The sequence below is a fragment of the Chrysoperla carnea genome, chromosome 1 (genome assembly GCF_905475395.1).
Source record: "Chrysoperla carnea chromosome 1, inChrCarn1.1, whole genome shotgun sequence".
NCBI lineage: Eukaryota > Metazoa > Arthropoda > Insecta > Neuroptera > Chrysopidae > Chrysoperla > Chrysoperla carnea.
The window spans coordinates 35002675-35020046 of record NC_058337.1 but is presented as its reverse complement, the minus strand read 5'-3'; the positions used below and the strand labels follow the sequence as shown (position 1 = coordinate 35020046).

The window sequence follows — 17372 nt, the reverse complement described above, 5'->3', positions numbered from 1 at the left end:
ATAAGTATTTACATTTTAATACTTTCTAAATGACTACAGAGGAGGGAAGAGGGGGATAATTTCCTTTACATCATTTGATTCCTGTCATTATTGTTTTATCTCAGAGCATGGATGATAACAGGAGCAAATTTAAATACATCTATCTCAAATTTAACAATAACGAAACATTGTTAAGTTTCCTATAGTAAATTTATTCAAACATGAATATCTAAATAATCTAAAGAAATTTCACTACTTTTGATATTCCTTATTATTTTTAGTGGCATAGATTTTAAATATCTACTATACGTATATATTTTAAAAAATTAATTTCAGAATTTGTTTCTTTTAATTGCTGCTAATTCAATTATATTAATCACACTTTATAAAAATTAAAATTAGACGAATTTTATCCAAAATACAAAAACAATTTTAAATTAATTTTGATATTCATTAATAAAAAATGGGACCACAGTCAATATATAATTTAATAATAATAAATAAGTTACTAATCTTAAAATTGTTTATGTCTAACATTTAAACTAATTAAATATTGCATCTAATGTGCCAAAAATCAAACCAAATATTAAACAAAAATGAGACAGATCTTTAATAAGAGTAATGTTTAATAGTAAACCCAAAACAAAAAAGTATGTAATTAATTTGCTTGAATTCATACAGAATATTAATCAATTAATTTGAATAGACTATATAAATGTGTCAATGTGACCTTGCAAAGAAAATGTGTAGATATAATGATAAATGTATAGATTATACGATAAATCTACGACTACGATTAATCTTTTTTTGATATTTTGGTGTTTGGGAATATAAGCACTTATATAGTTTATTATGTAATATTTTGTATTAAATCAAATAAAAATTATTAAAATTGTTTGTTAAGTCTAAAAATTTACAAAGAAATTAGAAGCTTAATTTAATATTTCAAATGAAATAAATTTGATTTTTCGTGTTTTTATTTTTTACTCATTATTTTTAATGTTCCTATTAATTTTCTTCTTTGGTTTAAAAAACTGGAATCCGGAATGAGATCAGATCCCCGAATGACCTCAAATAGATTCGGAATCTATATTATATTTTATTAAGGTATACTTTACCGAATTTTAGTAGTTTTCGAGAAAACATGCTCTGAAATTTAAAAAATTAAACTTCGTGCTAGTAATTATAGCACACTTTGAAATTAAAACATTATCTCTTAAGACAGCATGTGTTGGTGATAGTTTTTATATTGATAACCATACTTTTGAAACTTTATACAGAGTGGACCATTTTAAAACAACTCGTTTTGTAGTTAACCAATACAAAAATAACTTAAACAAAAGTTTGATGGGATTGCTTTAATAGTCAATTTAGATCCTAAAAGGAAAGGCAAAATAACACTTTAAATTAGAAAGTTGATTCTCAAAAAAAACTAACATTTTTTATTTAAAAGATTTTTTCGAAAATCGTTAGGTTTCGGAGGAAATGCGGCTTAAAAATGTTTCTTTATTGCATTTAATCGAAAGAAAATACGTTAGCTTTAGAAAGTTTTTTAAGACAAAAGTTATAAAGGAAAACAAAGATCATTCGTTTGTGTTAATGACTTTTAAGCCCAGATAAATTTTCAAAATCAATTGAAATCAAGGTCAAATGACCTTCAAGTTAAAATATCAGATTAAAATCATTGACACTAGCTAATTTCCGTAGCTAACGTGTTTTCTTTCGATTTAATGCAATATAATGACATTTTTTTCCAAAAGCTACCGATTTTCGAAAAAAGATCAGTTTTTTATGAGGATCAACTTTCTAATTTAAAGTGTTATTCTTTCTGTTATTTTATAGGATCTAAATTAACTATTAAGGCTTTGCAATTTTTGTTTAAGTTATTTTTTGATTGGTATAAACTATAAAAAAGCCACAATAGATTAAAATGTCGCTGTATGTACCGGTCCGATGCATTATAAATTTAAAAAATTTATTAAAAATGCATGTAATTCCACTAATATTTATCTAGAAATTCCCAATTTTATATTTTAATTTTTGAAAATATGTGTAAAATGTATACGCGCCCCGATCTTGATCAAAATGGCTGGTGCACAATTAGATATTAATTTTAAGTATCACTGTTTTAAAACAGTTCTAAAAATAAGAGTTTATCATTATGGCTAATCATTAATTGATTACAGGTGTATTTTAATGCTGACGCTATTCGCTGAATTTGGGCATCTAATTAGGTCACGTGGTTTATAGTTTAGGTCGTGCTGCCTTCTGGGGAAAAAAACTAGCATCGTCACATCCATGTCACATCGAAAGATCTTATAGGTATATACTCTAGCTTTTTATTCTCAGGATTGATCTCGACAGTACTGAAGGCTACATAAATTTATATTCAATTATCGAAAAGATATAACAATTTAAAATATTTCATACAATTTTAATTAAAAACAAACAATTTACTGAGTTTAATTGTTGAAATACCCTAATTGTTGAAACACCTATACCAAAATTTTATTCGTAGCAACAATTCTTAAGCGTTATAAACTTGGGACTAAAGTTGACATATATTACGTATATACCGGGTATAATAATTGTAATCACCGAAGTTTATCATTACCGTGTGTTCTAATAAAAATGAGGTTAGAGAATTACTTATAGTGTATGTATATCTCGAGATATCGACTTTCGATATTAATAAACATTTTTGTCGCTCATTTTTACAATTTAACGCTGGACATAACTCAATTTTTTTTCAGCTAGGTGGAACCCTTATTTGACGCTCAAAGCCAGCTTCAAGCGTTATAATGAGGTTACATCTTTATGCAAGATACATAATTGCACATACTCGTACAATGCTCTGTTTCAAAACAAACGCACCAACATACAATTCACTTTCGATAGAATGTTTAGGTTTTAAAAAAGTCGGCTATAATTATTAAATATAACTTAGTATATATTGAAAAAATAATTAAAAAGCTACCTTAAAATTCCTGCGCACACTATCGTAGTTAGTTTTCTGGTAGATTATTCATTACTACATCCAAATAAAAAGAGGTGACTAAAAATTCAGTTTGGAAAAATATTTTTAATCTAGGACAAAGTACTTATTTAGAAACGTTAGGAGTTATATTGGTTTATCCGACCTAACTATAAGTCTGTAATAACCATAGAACTTCTATTCTTAATCTTGGTTTAAAACTTCTAGTTCGATTCTGGGTCTATGGTTTTATTACGAATGTAAATACCGTTAAAGTCTAAAAAGAATAAACACGAAAATATTTTTGAAATATTATAAACAGTGACCTCTGTGTATAAATTTTAAGTAAAGTAACGAACATTTAAATTCGTTTGAAGTGCAATAAACATAAGGCAGTGTTTTTATTTTAAAAAAAATTACATAAATTTTATAAAATAATTAAAAATTAGTGGAATTAATTTTAATTAATTGTTTACGTTAATTTAAAGTAAGTTTTGAAGTGTAATTTATTGTGTTTGAATGCCACTGATGCCAGGTATGTAAAAGTTTTTGTTAAGCCACTGTTTTACCTTAAATAACGGTCATTTCTGTAAAGAAAAAAATGACAGATTATGGTTTAATATACACAATTTCATTATAATATTCCGTTTAATATTAATTAAGATAAATTTTATTTTATTCATTAATTTTAGTTGCAATTTAATTGATAATTATTACAAATTTCATTAATTCATTTACAATGGACGAATACACAAAGGTAAGTTTTAAATTGAGCAAACCTGTTTTCTTTTTTGTTAGTTGAAAAGTTTTTGATGAATTATATAACGTTTTAGCGAATGATGGCAAATGCACAAGCACGCCAAAAAAAATTAAATACTAAATTTACGGACTTAGGATTACAACAAAAAATTCCATTACATGAATCTCAACCTAACATACCCACTGAAAATAGTAGAAATCTTGATGAAATATCAAAATTAAAACGGAAAGAAGTTCACTCTGATTCAATTTTATCACATCAAACTTATTCGGTTAAAGAAAACGTAGAACGATTAAATACAGCATGTTCCAAAACAAGCAGCACAACGCGTATTTCAAGTGAAATACCAGGAAAAAATAGTCCTAAATTCACTCATAAAACTTTTAATGTTCAAAAAGAGAATTTCGAAATGGAAATTAAATTCAATTCACCCGACGATGTTCGAGTTGAAGTTGAAATTGTAAGTGATTGTGAAAATGATGATAAAGATTCCAAAGCCGGTAGCAGTCAAAGTTTGTCGTCTAAAAAGAACTTAAGTGTTGGTAAAGATTCAAAGTCTGCTAGTACTCAAAGTTTATCGTCCAAAAAGAATCCAAGTGATTCTGAAAATGATGACAAAGATTCCAAGTCGAGTAATCAAAGTTTGTCGTCTAGAAAAGACGTTAAATCACGTTTGAAACAACTTGGAAAATTATACACAGACGATGCAGAATTGTCATCCCCAATTCAAAGAACTGAAGAAAAATTCCATGAAGAATTAAGTTCAGATGATAAAAATGACGAAGAAATTCCTGCTAGTAAAAAACAACAGAATGAAGCTAGAAAAAAACGATTAGCTGCATTAGCATCAGATCGTAACAATTGGGAAGACGAATTAAATCACCAAAAAACGAATGATGTAAATTCTGCTAAAACTCCTAGAAAATCGTGGAAGCCTCCAGCACCAAAACCACCTGTTCAGGAATCTGCAACTAAGACAAAAACTCCTCCAAAAAAGAAATCTCCAGCACCACAACCCCCTGTTACGCCAAAATCTGACAATTCTGGTTCGAAATCGCCAACCAAACAATTAAAATGGGACAAAAATGTTTTGGATTCATTGGTAAGCCTTTTTTCATTATGATATTTTTGTTGTGTTAAGAAAGTACTCGAGAGTGTTTTTTTTTTATTTCAAATATAAATTATGAATTTCTCTCCTGCATGTAATTTCTACCAGGCCTCCTAAAAAAGATTAGCAATTTATAGCCATACACCAAGTAGCCTGTTTTATATTAAAACACTGGAAGTTTAATTTTGAGAAGATCTTTTTCTCTTAACGTGCAATAAAACCATTAAACTCTTATATGTTCTTAAATTAATATATTTTTGTTAGGAATCACAAGGCTTTTCTCGGATTGAATCAACATCACAAAAATTAGTATTTGATTACACTCGCCCTCAAAACGAAAATGAAACTTTAGATAAATCCGAAACTGAAGAAATTGATAATAATGAAAAAGAATGTCTTGACGAATCAATTGAGAACAATACATCGCCAGTTAAAAAAATCACCACAAAAATAAATATACAAACAGAAAAGAATGATGCAACCAAAATATCTGAAATTGCTCAAAAATTTGATAAAGAATCGAAAAAAGAAACGAAACCTGTCTCAAAATCTCAACCAAAATCACCAAGTAAAAATATTTTAAGTAAAACAGCACTATTTGAATCGAATAGTCCATCAAAAACTAAAGATCCGGCGCTTTTAAGCGTATCTGAACGCAAAGCTTTGTTTGAAAAAAATAAAGGCGAAGCTTTAATCCCAAAGGCAGCTTTTGCAATGGCTGTACCTAAACCTGCCACAGAGAATACAAAACCTACAAAAGAAGGAGTTAAACCTATAGAAAAGACAGAAATTAAAGTTGTTAAGGAGAGTAAGAAATCTCCATCCAAAAATGAAAAAAACAAACCACAAATCAAAACTAAACCAGAATCAACTGTTAAATCTGTATCAGAAAGTAGTGGTATTGCTGGTAAATTAAAAGCTCTGTTACATCAAGCTACAACCATATCTGAATCTCAAATTCGAAATGCTCGTGAATCGGAAAAACAACGTGAACTTGAAATGTTAAAGAATCGTTTTAATCAGAATAAAGAGATTATTCATGAAGAAATACAAGAGGCGAGTGAACATTCCGATATTGAAGAAGACAATGAACAATCCTCGTCAGACGAAGATAATACGGAAGTATCTGAAACAACGAAGATGATTAAACAAAAAAGTAAAATAGTTACATTCCAACGTAGTCGGGAAAGTTTAGCATCATTAGCGTCAAAAACATCGAAAACATCTAGAAAATCTATTGAATCAACCAGATTATTAAGTGTTGATTCATCAGATTCATCTAAGTCGACTTCAAACACAACTAAAAGGCGTAGTAAGAATTTAATCATTAATGAACTTGTTCAAAAATTTTGAAAAATATTTACCGTTTCTCAGGACCTTATATACCTTAAGTCTTTCAGTAAGCTATGATTCATTCTGTATTTTTGAATAGAAATTTTTTGAATAAGTTCATACTTTAAATTAAATTATAAAATATTTTATTATCAAATAAATATATTTAAAATAATTATAAAATACTTTTAAGGTTCTGGAGATAGTCCTGTAGTTCAAGCTGTATTAGAAGATGTAAAACGTATAAAGGTATCACCACCAAAAAATGGTAAATTATATCCGTGCTTATCGGATATAGAAGCATCTACAGCGAATGAAGATACCGAAGTTGAAGAACAGATTGAAGATCGTTCAGATGAAAACAATAGCAGGTGCGATACTTTATTGGATTGGATATTATTTTTCTTTTGTGTTAATTAACTAAACATGATTATTTTATTTTTATTAATTAGTTGATAGTTGAGGTACTTAAAAAAATTAACTAAAAAATGAAAGACTGTTTTTCTATAAAATACAAATCAGAATGATTTTTTAATTTTTATATTTTTTTTTATATGATAATTGTTTGGAATGTTCGATTTGGAATATTTTGGATGTAGTAATATTTAATAATCACGGATTAATTTCTAAGGCATTCCACATGTTCCAATACGAATGTGTATCCTTAAAATATTAATTTTTTAAGTTTACGCCAAAAGTTTTATCGTTCAAATAGGATTCAATTGATTTAGAATTATTTAACAAACTGAGAGAAATAAATGACAAAGATTTAATAAGGATTTCCACAAAATAAAATTAACTAATAGAATATTCGTGCTCAAAATAAAAAACAGTTACTAAAATATAACTTTTGCAACATTTTCATATTTCTTATTAGCACAGAGAAATAAAAAATTATAATTTCGTTGAATTTACCAGAAAGTTGGATTTCACTGTCGTTCTTGACATTGAATTTTTGAAAAAATGTTAAAAATTCCATAACGTCCCCAAATACTCAAAAATTTTCCGCTGAATAAATTTTCAAACAATTTGATAATTAAAATTATATCAAGAAAGGTGAACTTAAGAAAACTATTCAGGGAATTAAAAAGCTTTTAGCATAAATCAAGACAAGCATGTTATCATTCAGCGATTTTGAGTGAACAATTATGATAGAAAAAATTATTTAAAAGGATTACAAATTCAGAACTGTATTTTTACGATCGCTCTCTAAATGTTACTGTTTGAATACTTAACACGATGTCTTCGGACAGAATATATCAAAACTACCCCGGAACCCCAGTTATAGTTATTTATCATCGAACGAGGAAGAAAGGAGATACTGGCTGTTTAGAAGCTGTTAGATTTTGAATCACGAATAATAAATTTTAGAATGCAAAAGAAATACTGAATAGTATATTAGTATTGACCGGGCACAGTGATTGATACATATAGACTAGTAAATGTGTCAATGTTAATATATTATGAAAAATTTTTATTTGTGATAAAGTGGTGTTTGATGTTTTGTGACTCAACGGTTTTAAGTCACTTTTTAATTGGTTTTAACTCAATGCGCACTTTTCATTTTAAAATCACGTTTCACTTTTGTTTCGGATTCAATGATTTATAACTAATATGATAAAATGAATAACAAATATCTTCTATCTTGGTTCAATTTACTGCTGCCAGCCCGAAAAAATAAACTCTGAAATTGCCCTTATGACGTGATGAAAAAGGCCTATTCAAACAGTATTAGTATACAAAAATGAAAAGAAAACACGTGACTTTAATTAATTTCAAGAAGGCTTATTCTTTTAAAACACATTTCTAGCCTACTCCGAAAATTCTCATTCACATTTAATTTGAATAATAACGGTTCTTTTTGGATTTATAAATTGGGTCTGACCGCCATTAACGATAAAGAATACAAAATTGATAACTGGATTTTTATATATTTTAGCGTGCGTTTCGTTTAAATTCGTTTCAATTTCAAGTAACGTCAATTTCAATTTCATAAAGTAACTAACCCATACACCATTTATCAAGCATTTTGAATTGTTATAAATAACTATTAAAATTTGAGAGAAACAATTTTTAATTATAATTTGTCGAAGTAAACGAGTATGAAAAATTCTCAGGATGGGTTAGAAATGTTTTTTGTGAAAGGAATCATTAGAAGTTCGGGGATACTTTTCGGGCTAAGTACCGATTCTTTTCCTCATTTCCCTGTATAGAATACATACTCAAATTGTGTGCAATCTAATTAAAAATTCAGTATAATGAAATCGTGATAATATTGTGACTGGCATTATAATTTTTTTTGAAGCATACAACGAACATTTTTTTATCAGTATTATTTTAGAAAAATTATTATTTTATTTATTCCCTATCAATTAATAATAATGCGTTATTTATTGAAATAAAAAAAAAAAAACTTAATTCATTTTAAAATGGAAATGAATTCATTAATTATACAGTATTTCGTTTTTTAATTATGAATAATGTGATTGAATTATTTTTATAGCTTTGAAAATGGTTTTATTTTTTATTTTTTTTACTAATAAAACAAAAATACGATATGAAAAATATTTTATTGGATAATTTCTTATTTGAAAATTATACAGTTTGAGTGGGCATACTTTTCAAATCAAAAATATATCTCAATTTTTTCAAACTTCTTTTATATTTCCCAGTAAAAGCAACCGTCTCCGTAGATTAAATAAAAACCTGGCAAAGTTGTTTTTACATATTATTGGTGTAATTAATTAATAAATATTAATGCTATATGGGACAATAATTTATAATTATTAATTAAAAATATCTAACAGTATTCTGTGGGTAAATAAATCAATAAATAATGTATTACTATTTTTCGAAAATTATACCACTTAAGGTAGTACTATCGGTAATAGACTTTGCATTCAGAATTTGATGAAACTTGTCATAATTGTCCATTATTATTAACCATTTAAATTTTTAGGGGCCTTCAGAGAACTGAAAAACTGAACGTCGAGTTGTGAAATAAAATAAAATCTGTGATTTCCCATAAGGATCAATGTTAAAATATCTTTTTATCAGTTCTCTGAAGGCCCCTAAAAATTTAACTTATTAATTATGATATAATAATAGACAACTATGCCAAGTTTCATTAAATTCTGAATGCATAGTCTATTACCGATAGTACTATCTTAAAACTGTTAATTTTTGTATAAGATATTATTTAAATGGACAAGGTCGATTTATCGACCGGCCGTTGTTTAAATTGATTGCGCAGCGCAGGCGTACAAAGTAAAAAATATTTACTTGTTTATTTTCATTAGTTTTAACGTTGTATGCCTGTGTATCTTGATTAATTGAATAACGTAGTTTGCATATCGAACATGAGCAATTAAAAGACCCCGTACCTTTTGGTAGGAAAATGACTTTCGCTCAAAGTTCTTAAAACTCATTGGAAAGTATAAATTGCATCATACTTAACAAAAATTTAATCACTGTAAATTGTAATGTCTACTTTTCAACTGAATCGATCAGTTTTAAGTATTATTTCCTATAAAAATATGTGTATGTGTACACATAAGGCTGTAATCGTGTATTTTGCGATCAGTTATTATAGTATACTTGCATACAATGTACAAATACATATACATAATCTTACAGGAAATAATATTTAAAATTGGTACTCTTGATTGACTTACATGGAAAAGTAGCCATTAAAATTTTTCGTGATCATGGGAACTACATCAGGATGATTCATAGAGTATTTCTCGATAGGTTTTAAGAACATAAAACAAAGCCATTGTCCTACCAAAACGTGCCGGCTCTTTGAGAACAAATGTGTGATTATAATATAGTTACTAATAAATATGTAAACAATTAGGTTGTAGATATTTTTTTATATTATGAAAAATGACGTTCTTAATAAATTTATATTTTTTACATAAAATTGTTTAAACTGTTTTTTTATTCTATTTGTACCTTAAGAGATCATTACACTTTCTCGTACGACAATTTTTATTATTGCTAGTGTGTTCGATTTGGCTCCATGAATTGTTTTGAGAAAAATCCCCTTTTCTATGGAGCAAATTATTTCGTTTAAGCAAAAAATTTACAAAATGATGAATCTGTAATTTGACTATCTCAAAAATTTGTAACAAAAATTGAGAAAAATATTAACCAATTATTTTTTTTATAGACTATATTAAGGGTTATTATTGTTGCGTTGTGGAACATTTCAGACCAAATAATTTTTTTTTTTTTTTTTTTTTTTTTTTTTTTTTTTTGCACGGCATAGCAAAACGCGTTTAAATTTAGCAGACAATTTTCACATGTATGTAAAAATTAATCACGTCCAATCGAATGTAAGTTAATTGAAACTTGGCGATTTTACAAAACGGTCGAAATGTACCTCCCGCAATAAATTTGGCCTTCCTTATATTAGGAGTTATAATCGTACATAAGTTGGAATTTGGAATTTTCTTCCGAAAATATTATTGAAATAATAGAATATTATGGAAATGAAATTCCTTCCAATAGAAAATTTTCTAAAAGTCAGTTTTCCGTTCTCAGATAGTGTAATGTTTTCTTAAGTCTGATTATATTTTAAAGAACGAATTAAGTTAGAATTCCTAAATTTTTAATTTGTTCTTTAAAATTTAATCAAAATAAAAAACCCAAATGTCACAAAAAGTAAAAGAAATTTTTCAAATGAAAATTACAGTATTGGTAATGATGACGAGGAAGATGAATCAATTGCTGACTCTGATATTGCTGATACAAGTCTTGGTCGTGAAATATTGGAAGCTGTAAATAGAAATCACAATAATTCACGAAATAAACGGGTAAATATATTATTAAAGATTATCAAAGTGTGAATTCCTTGAAGTAAATAAATAAAATTTTGTAGCAGATTTTGGATGAAAGTACAACAACATCAGATATTTCAGATGTATTAAATGATATGAATGAATACTTAGATGAACAGTCGACAGACACAGATGCTGGACCAACACCACCAAAAAATTCACGCACTTCACTATCGGTATAATTTTTAATTTACAATATTGAGTAGTTTTAATATTTTAGGCTCCTAACTTTCTCTATTAAGTTATTCTGTTTTATTATTTAATTATTAACGTTCTCTAGACAGTTTAAAAGTTTTGAAATGCTGACGTTATTTTTTGGTTGGATTTTGGGTTCAATAACTTTAATATAAGATCAAATTTGATAAACCGATTAGGGTGTTTGAAGCTTAAAGTATTAAGATACAATAAATAATGTTTAAAACCTGAGAAAGCCAACAAAAAACAAAACCCAATCCTATATACCTTCGAAAGTTATTAAGTCGAAATTCATTACTCATACTTGCAATATCAAATTAATTTGTGTTATAAATTAAAATTATACATATTTGTACAGCTATTCAACAAATAACATCTCAAGCCAAGGCACACTAAGAAATCGATTAAAGAATGTTTATGAATTCTACTTGTGTATGACCTCCTTCTCTTAAAGGCACTGCCGTCGTCTAGTTTTTATTAGACAGTATTTTTCCCAGGTAAAATGTCCCTTCTTACGAATACCCAATTATTGGTCATCCTTGTTTTGCATAGAATCGAATTCAGCGAGAAAAACTCGCTTCCAGTTGTCGAAACAAATGTCTTTTTTTCTGCTTCATCCTGATATCCTAAGTGTTATTACTATGATTGACCAAATTTTAACTCGACAGCTTTAAAAGTAAGAAAAAAAGTATTTAGTATTAAAACTTTTATTTCAGAAAACTGGAACCGCAGCATCTCATTCATTTAATTACAAGCGCTCGTCTACGTCATCCTCGAATACATCCTCAAATTACTTATCATCACCAACTAAAGCAACAAACATTGATCAACATAAACAGAATAATGATGCCCCAACACATATTTTAGATGGCGATTCCACTGTTCCATTAATTCATACAGTCAGTTTTTATCGCCGTCAACAGAGTCAAGAGCAACGAACTCCGATTAAAAAAATTGTTCGACAATCTGCAATTGATACTGAATCTGAAGATGATTTCCAAAGTGTTTGTGATAAAGAAAATGATCAGAAGTTGATTAATGAAAAAATTCAACATCTTATGGATGAGGTAATCATTATTTTCGCTAAGATCACCAAAAAAATTTTATGTTTTTCAAATATTTGTTCGTTTTCTTAGGTTTGTAAGCAGCAAACAGTTATTTCTCAGGCAAGTCAAGCAATAAATTTGTGTACATCAACAATTGAATTTTCTGGGTCAAGCGAAGAAGTCGAAGCTGAACGGTTACTGTTACTTGCGACACAACGTCGTCAAGCTGCATTACATGAATCTCAACGGCTACGCATTGAACGAACATTGTATCCAACTTCGAATAACTCAAATGTGTTAAATGTGGATCACTGTAGTATTACGATATCGGATATTGTTCTTCCATTAAAACGGGATTATATTCGAGCTTTAACTGCTGGTAAAATTTTATTTAAACTGTAAATTAATTTTCCATCTTATGCCTTGGGTGTTATATAAACGAAGAAATTTTCATCAAACTAGAAACCAAATTTAGCAGATAGTACCATATTTTTTATGGCATATCTAGAGCTATCGTAACTATATTGGGCGCCGGGGTGCAAAAATCAGCATGCGCCTTTGTCAATAAAAAACCCAAAATTTAATTTTTATATTCCTTTTAATACTTAGAGTTAGGTATATTTTTAAACATCAATTTTTGGAAAAGGCCTTTTGCTTTCTACTACTGTTACAGGAAGTGTTAAATATATGCGTAAAAGATGTTCAAACATTAGGAAACACGAACATTAAGTTATTGGAATAAATATAATTATTACATAAAATCGAGTCTATATACAACGAGCGATGTTTTTTTTATAAAAATTAAAGACAGCAATTCCAACTCATTAGGTTCCCAAACAATATTGATGCCTATATTTTTATGGGTATGAGTCTTGGTGGTGGCTGCAAGCACCCCTTGCATCTCCGGATAAGGCGGCCCTGGACGTTAGAATTCCTGAGAACGATTTTATTTCAATCAAATTATTAGAAATGGTGATTTTTTTCCGGTTGAGTTATTATTTATACCGATTGAATGTTCTTTATCTATATGTAGCAGAACTAACTACCTTTTCCATCACTTGCTCGGATGAAATAAACAACAACTTTCTACGCTATTTAAATGTTTTTAAATTATAATATTTAATAATTTTTAGCGGGAGGACTAGGTCACCACTTCCTATGTTTAATTCGGTATGCTGAACATGTGTTCGCTACACCGTTAACTGCAACAGGAAATCCTCCAAATCCACCACAAATATGCGTACGAATACCTGGTACGTTAAAATTACAACAAGTTCATCCAGAATTTACAATCACTGTTGAAGTATATTCAATGCAAGCACACGAAGAAGTTTTACCACATGAAATAAAGTACCATATTGCTAAAGATAAAAAGGTAAATATATTGTAACAGGCTCTATACAGGACTGTTTTAATAATAGTTACCTTTTATAGAATAGAGAGCTTTAAGTTTTTTTTGCCACAAATTCATATATAAATGAAAGAATAATTAATCTAAAGTATATTTAACTAATATTTTTAAATTAATAATTCCTTTTTTTTATTAATAATTAATAAAAAATAGTTATATTTTTTATTTAAAAAAAAAAAAAAACGGTAGTGACGTATTTACAACCGTTGAGGTTGTGAGTAAATCGGTTTCTATGGAAATATGCATTATAATATAGTGAAAGCCAGTTAAGAGACAAAATATTTATCATTCATTTTATTTTATCATTTCTCCGATCGATGGCGTTACGAAAGCGAATTGTTTACGTCACTGTCGTTTGAATTTATAGTTTAGAAAATCCATTTTCAATTGTAAATTTACATGAAAAATTAATTAAAAAACTTTTGAAAAAAAATTAAATTAAAAACATGCAACTTCTCCGTGTTGCTGTATCTTCGTCTATTTAATAATGTTAATTTTATCTCAATGTACATATATTTTTTTATGTAAACCATACAAATTGTATGGTACTACTAGAAAAATAATTCTAATATTTGGATATAACTTTTAAGTTGTATGAAAAAAAAAATGAGCCGTCATGTTATGTTATGGCGACGCGTCACCACGTCACAATCGGTATTAGATGTTTTACATCAATAAAATTGGTTCTCTTATTTGACTGACTACTTTTACACAAATATACTTTGATTTAGGATAACTCATTTCTACTGTAATTTTTTACATTTTTTAGTCTGGTAAATTATTAACTCCAAAAAAAACAAAACATTCTTCCCAAGATTCAAAACTTGTAAAACCGTCCATTCAATCACCAGCTGGTCCAAACGCAGTACGAACTTCCTCTTTCCAATTAATGGGATACATAATATTCTCTATTAAAGAAGTAAATCGAACTCAATGGTCATTGAATAAAGTACCGTACATAAGCCCACTTGAAGGGAATATCCAAATGCGAGTACAATGTGATATTTCTGTAAATGTTGAGATGCGAGGATTTTTAACAATGTTTGAAGATATCTCTGGTTTTGGAGCGTGGCATCGACGATGGTGTTATTTGAAAGGTGAATCGTTGAGCTATTGGAAATATCCAGATGATGAACGTAAAAAAGTGAGTTCATAAAAAAATATGTCACCAGAAAGTGAGCTTCCTTGAATAACTTTATTTACTACTTTTTATCTTTTCGAGTTGTTCCCAATATACCAAAATTTATTTCACTCATTAAACATTTTAACATTACTACATAGTATAAAAACAAAGTCACTTCCCGCTGTCTGCCCCTATGTATGCTTAGACCTTTAAAACTACGCAACGGATATTGATGCGGTTTTTTTAATAGATAAAGTTATTCAAGAGGAAGGTTTATCATACATGCATAATGTAGTAGAGAAACACTGATATATTAAAGGTGTCTAATGTGGTGTCGTAAATAAACACATTTTTGTATATAAAGATATTTTTGTAGTATATTTAGTATCAGCATTGCACCCGTGCGAAATCGAGGCAGGTCGATGGTTTCTAATCAGCTTCTTTCTAAAGTTCAAAATATTTTATCTTTGAAAATATTCAAAAAAATATGTTTTTTTACACACTTTAAAAAAACTTGGAAACATCATCAAAAGAGCAAATCAAGTTTTTCGCACATAAATTTCTATGTATCAAATATTAATCTCTTTTGTTTTTATCTAGGCTCCAATAAATTCGATTAATTTACAAGGCTGTATCACAGAAAATGTGAACTTAGTTAGTCGAGATATTTGTGCACGACCGAATACATTTTTATTAGAATTTGTTCGTCCTCGACAACCTGGTGATGCTGAAAGTCTTGTTATGGTGATTAAAAAAGATCAAACTTTAATTCGGTAGGTATTTTATAGAGCAATATGTAATATACTGCTGCTATGTAAAATATGTTTCAGGGTTTTGTTTATAAAAAACACAATTTTCGTTTGTTGAATATTTATTTTGTCATCTTTAAATCAGACTACATTGTCGTCTTATAGTATCATGAACAGAAATGAGTGAAGGGTAATAAGTTTTGCAGCGGTTATCACTAGCTAACTACGCTCTTCTCACTAAACCTGGCTGCCACCCCCAAAAACTCATATTTGACTCACGAATAAATTAATTAAATCGATTAGTTTCTTAAATCAAAAGCATAAAATATGCATCCAATTTATGCGTACTATTCTTGCCCTCACTCTTACGTTTAGTTTGTCATTGTGCTCTAGTCTCCTTATCCCACACTTAATAACAACATAAATATAAATATTATCGAAGATAATAATAAATGAGAACTCTATTTTTGTTTTTTTTTACTTGTAATTATTTTAATAAGTGATTATAATTTTTAGGCATCTGTTATCGGCAGACACAAAAGAAGAACGAATTGAATGGTGTCAACAATTAAATAAAGCTCTATTGTCAATAAAATCATTTAAATAACGTTTTTAACACTTGTATTACTAAGAATGGGGCCATTATATTCCAATATATTTGCATTTATCTTAAATATCGTATATATTTTTTATACTTAGGGACGGATACAGCCTTTAAATTTTAAATTAGAGTGTGGTCAGGAGTGCTGGTCATGGACACGAACAATTACAATAATTTTACGCATCCATTTTTATTTTATATTGTAAAATAACTTTTTATAAGCCGTAAAATGGAGTAAGTAATTATAAAGTATTTATCCAAGATGACTTCCAAAAGATTGTATCCGCCCCTATTTATACTAACTATTAATTAAACTTTTTGATACAATTTATTTTGTTATTAACTTATTCGTAGGTATTATTATAATACTGGAAACCTTTTTTAAGGATTTCAAATAATATTAAAGTTTACAATTGTAAAAATATTTCTTCTGTATAAATAAAATTATTATTATATATATCATGATTTGTTTTTATTTGCAAGCTTTTATTTATTTTCGTTTGCTAGCTTTAGATCAATATCTTGTAAACAAAATTTCTACTAGTTGTTTTTAAGTTAGAACTTGAAAGTTTTCGCCAGACGAGAACGTCTCAAGCAGTTATGTTTATGTATTTGAAAAATTAAAATTGTCTAAAAGTGGAGTTCCAACTCAAAACAGGACTTAAAATTTTTTTTAATGGTCAAAGGGTCTTAGAAACCTTTACTTTTTAAATTTTAGACGGGAGTCTAAATCATCAGATTTTTCAGAAATCAAAGAACATCAGATTTTAATAGTTCAACTTCGACTCCACATAATCCATTTGCAATTTTGATAAAATAAAATTTTGTGGGCATATTAATTAACTTGAAATAATAATTTAGCTCAATGCCATATTTTCTTTCGTTTTCGAAAAAAATGAAACAATAATATATTTATACAATTGTTTATTATATAAACAATTTATTTAGTAATGTAAATGGCCTAAATTATAATATAGATTATTTGATTTTCATTAGAATTTAGTGCACTAAAAATGCTATTCTATTTAACTAATTCAGTTTTGATAGAACGAATTGTTGACTAGCATTAATTATCTGCCTGGAGATGTTTCGCTTTCAGGTGACAGATTGTTCTCCAGTAGGGCACCGAGGACCCCTTGATTTAAGTACTATCAATCTATTTGCGATATCCTTCTTATCTTAATTATAATTATTATTAGCTCATGTTAAAAGTAATAAAATATATTTCCCATTTTTACAGTTAATGACTCTCT

General features: G+C 28.1%; 1 protein-coding gene across 2 annotated transcripts; it reads left to right on the top strand.

Annotated features, from left to right (window-relative positions):
• The first annotated feature begins 3409 nt into the window (after window positions 1–3409).
• LOC123300571 (anillin-like) lies at window positions 3410–16450 on the top strand. 2 transcript variants are annotated; one of them, XM_044883170.1, is made up of 13 exons: window positions 3410–3488; window positions 3646–3710; window positions 3787–4815; window positions 5086–6133; window positions 6347–6524; window positions 10850–10970; window positions 11039–11170; window positions 11906–12256; window positions 12326–12614; window positions 13369–13610; window positions 14416–14790; window positions 15370–15542; window positions 16035–16450. In XM_044883170.1, the coding sequence occupies exons 2-13, from the start codon at window positions 3693–3695 to the stop codon at window positions 16123–16125; spliced, it is 4047 nt and encodes a 1348-aa protein (XP_044739105.1). In that variant the 5' UTR covers window positions 3410–3488; window positions 3646–3692; the 3' UTR covers window positions 16126–16450. The 2 variants fall into 2 exon arrangements, with proteins under 2 accessions (XP_044739105.1, XP_044739097.1); XM_044883162.1 differs by having other exon boundaries at window positions 11036–11170.
• The last annotated feature ends 922 nt before the right edge of the window (window positions 16451–17372 follow it).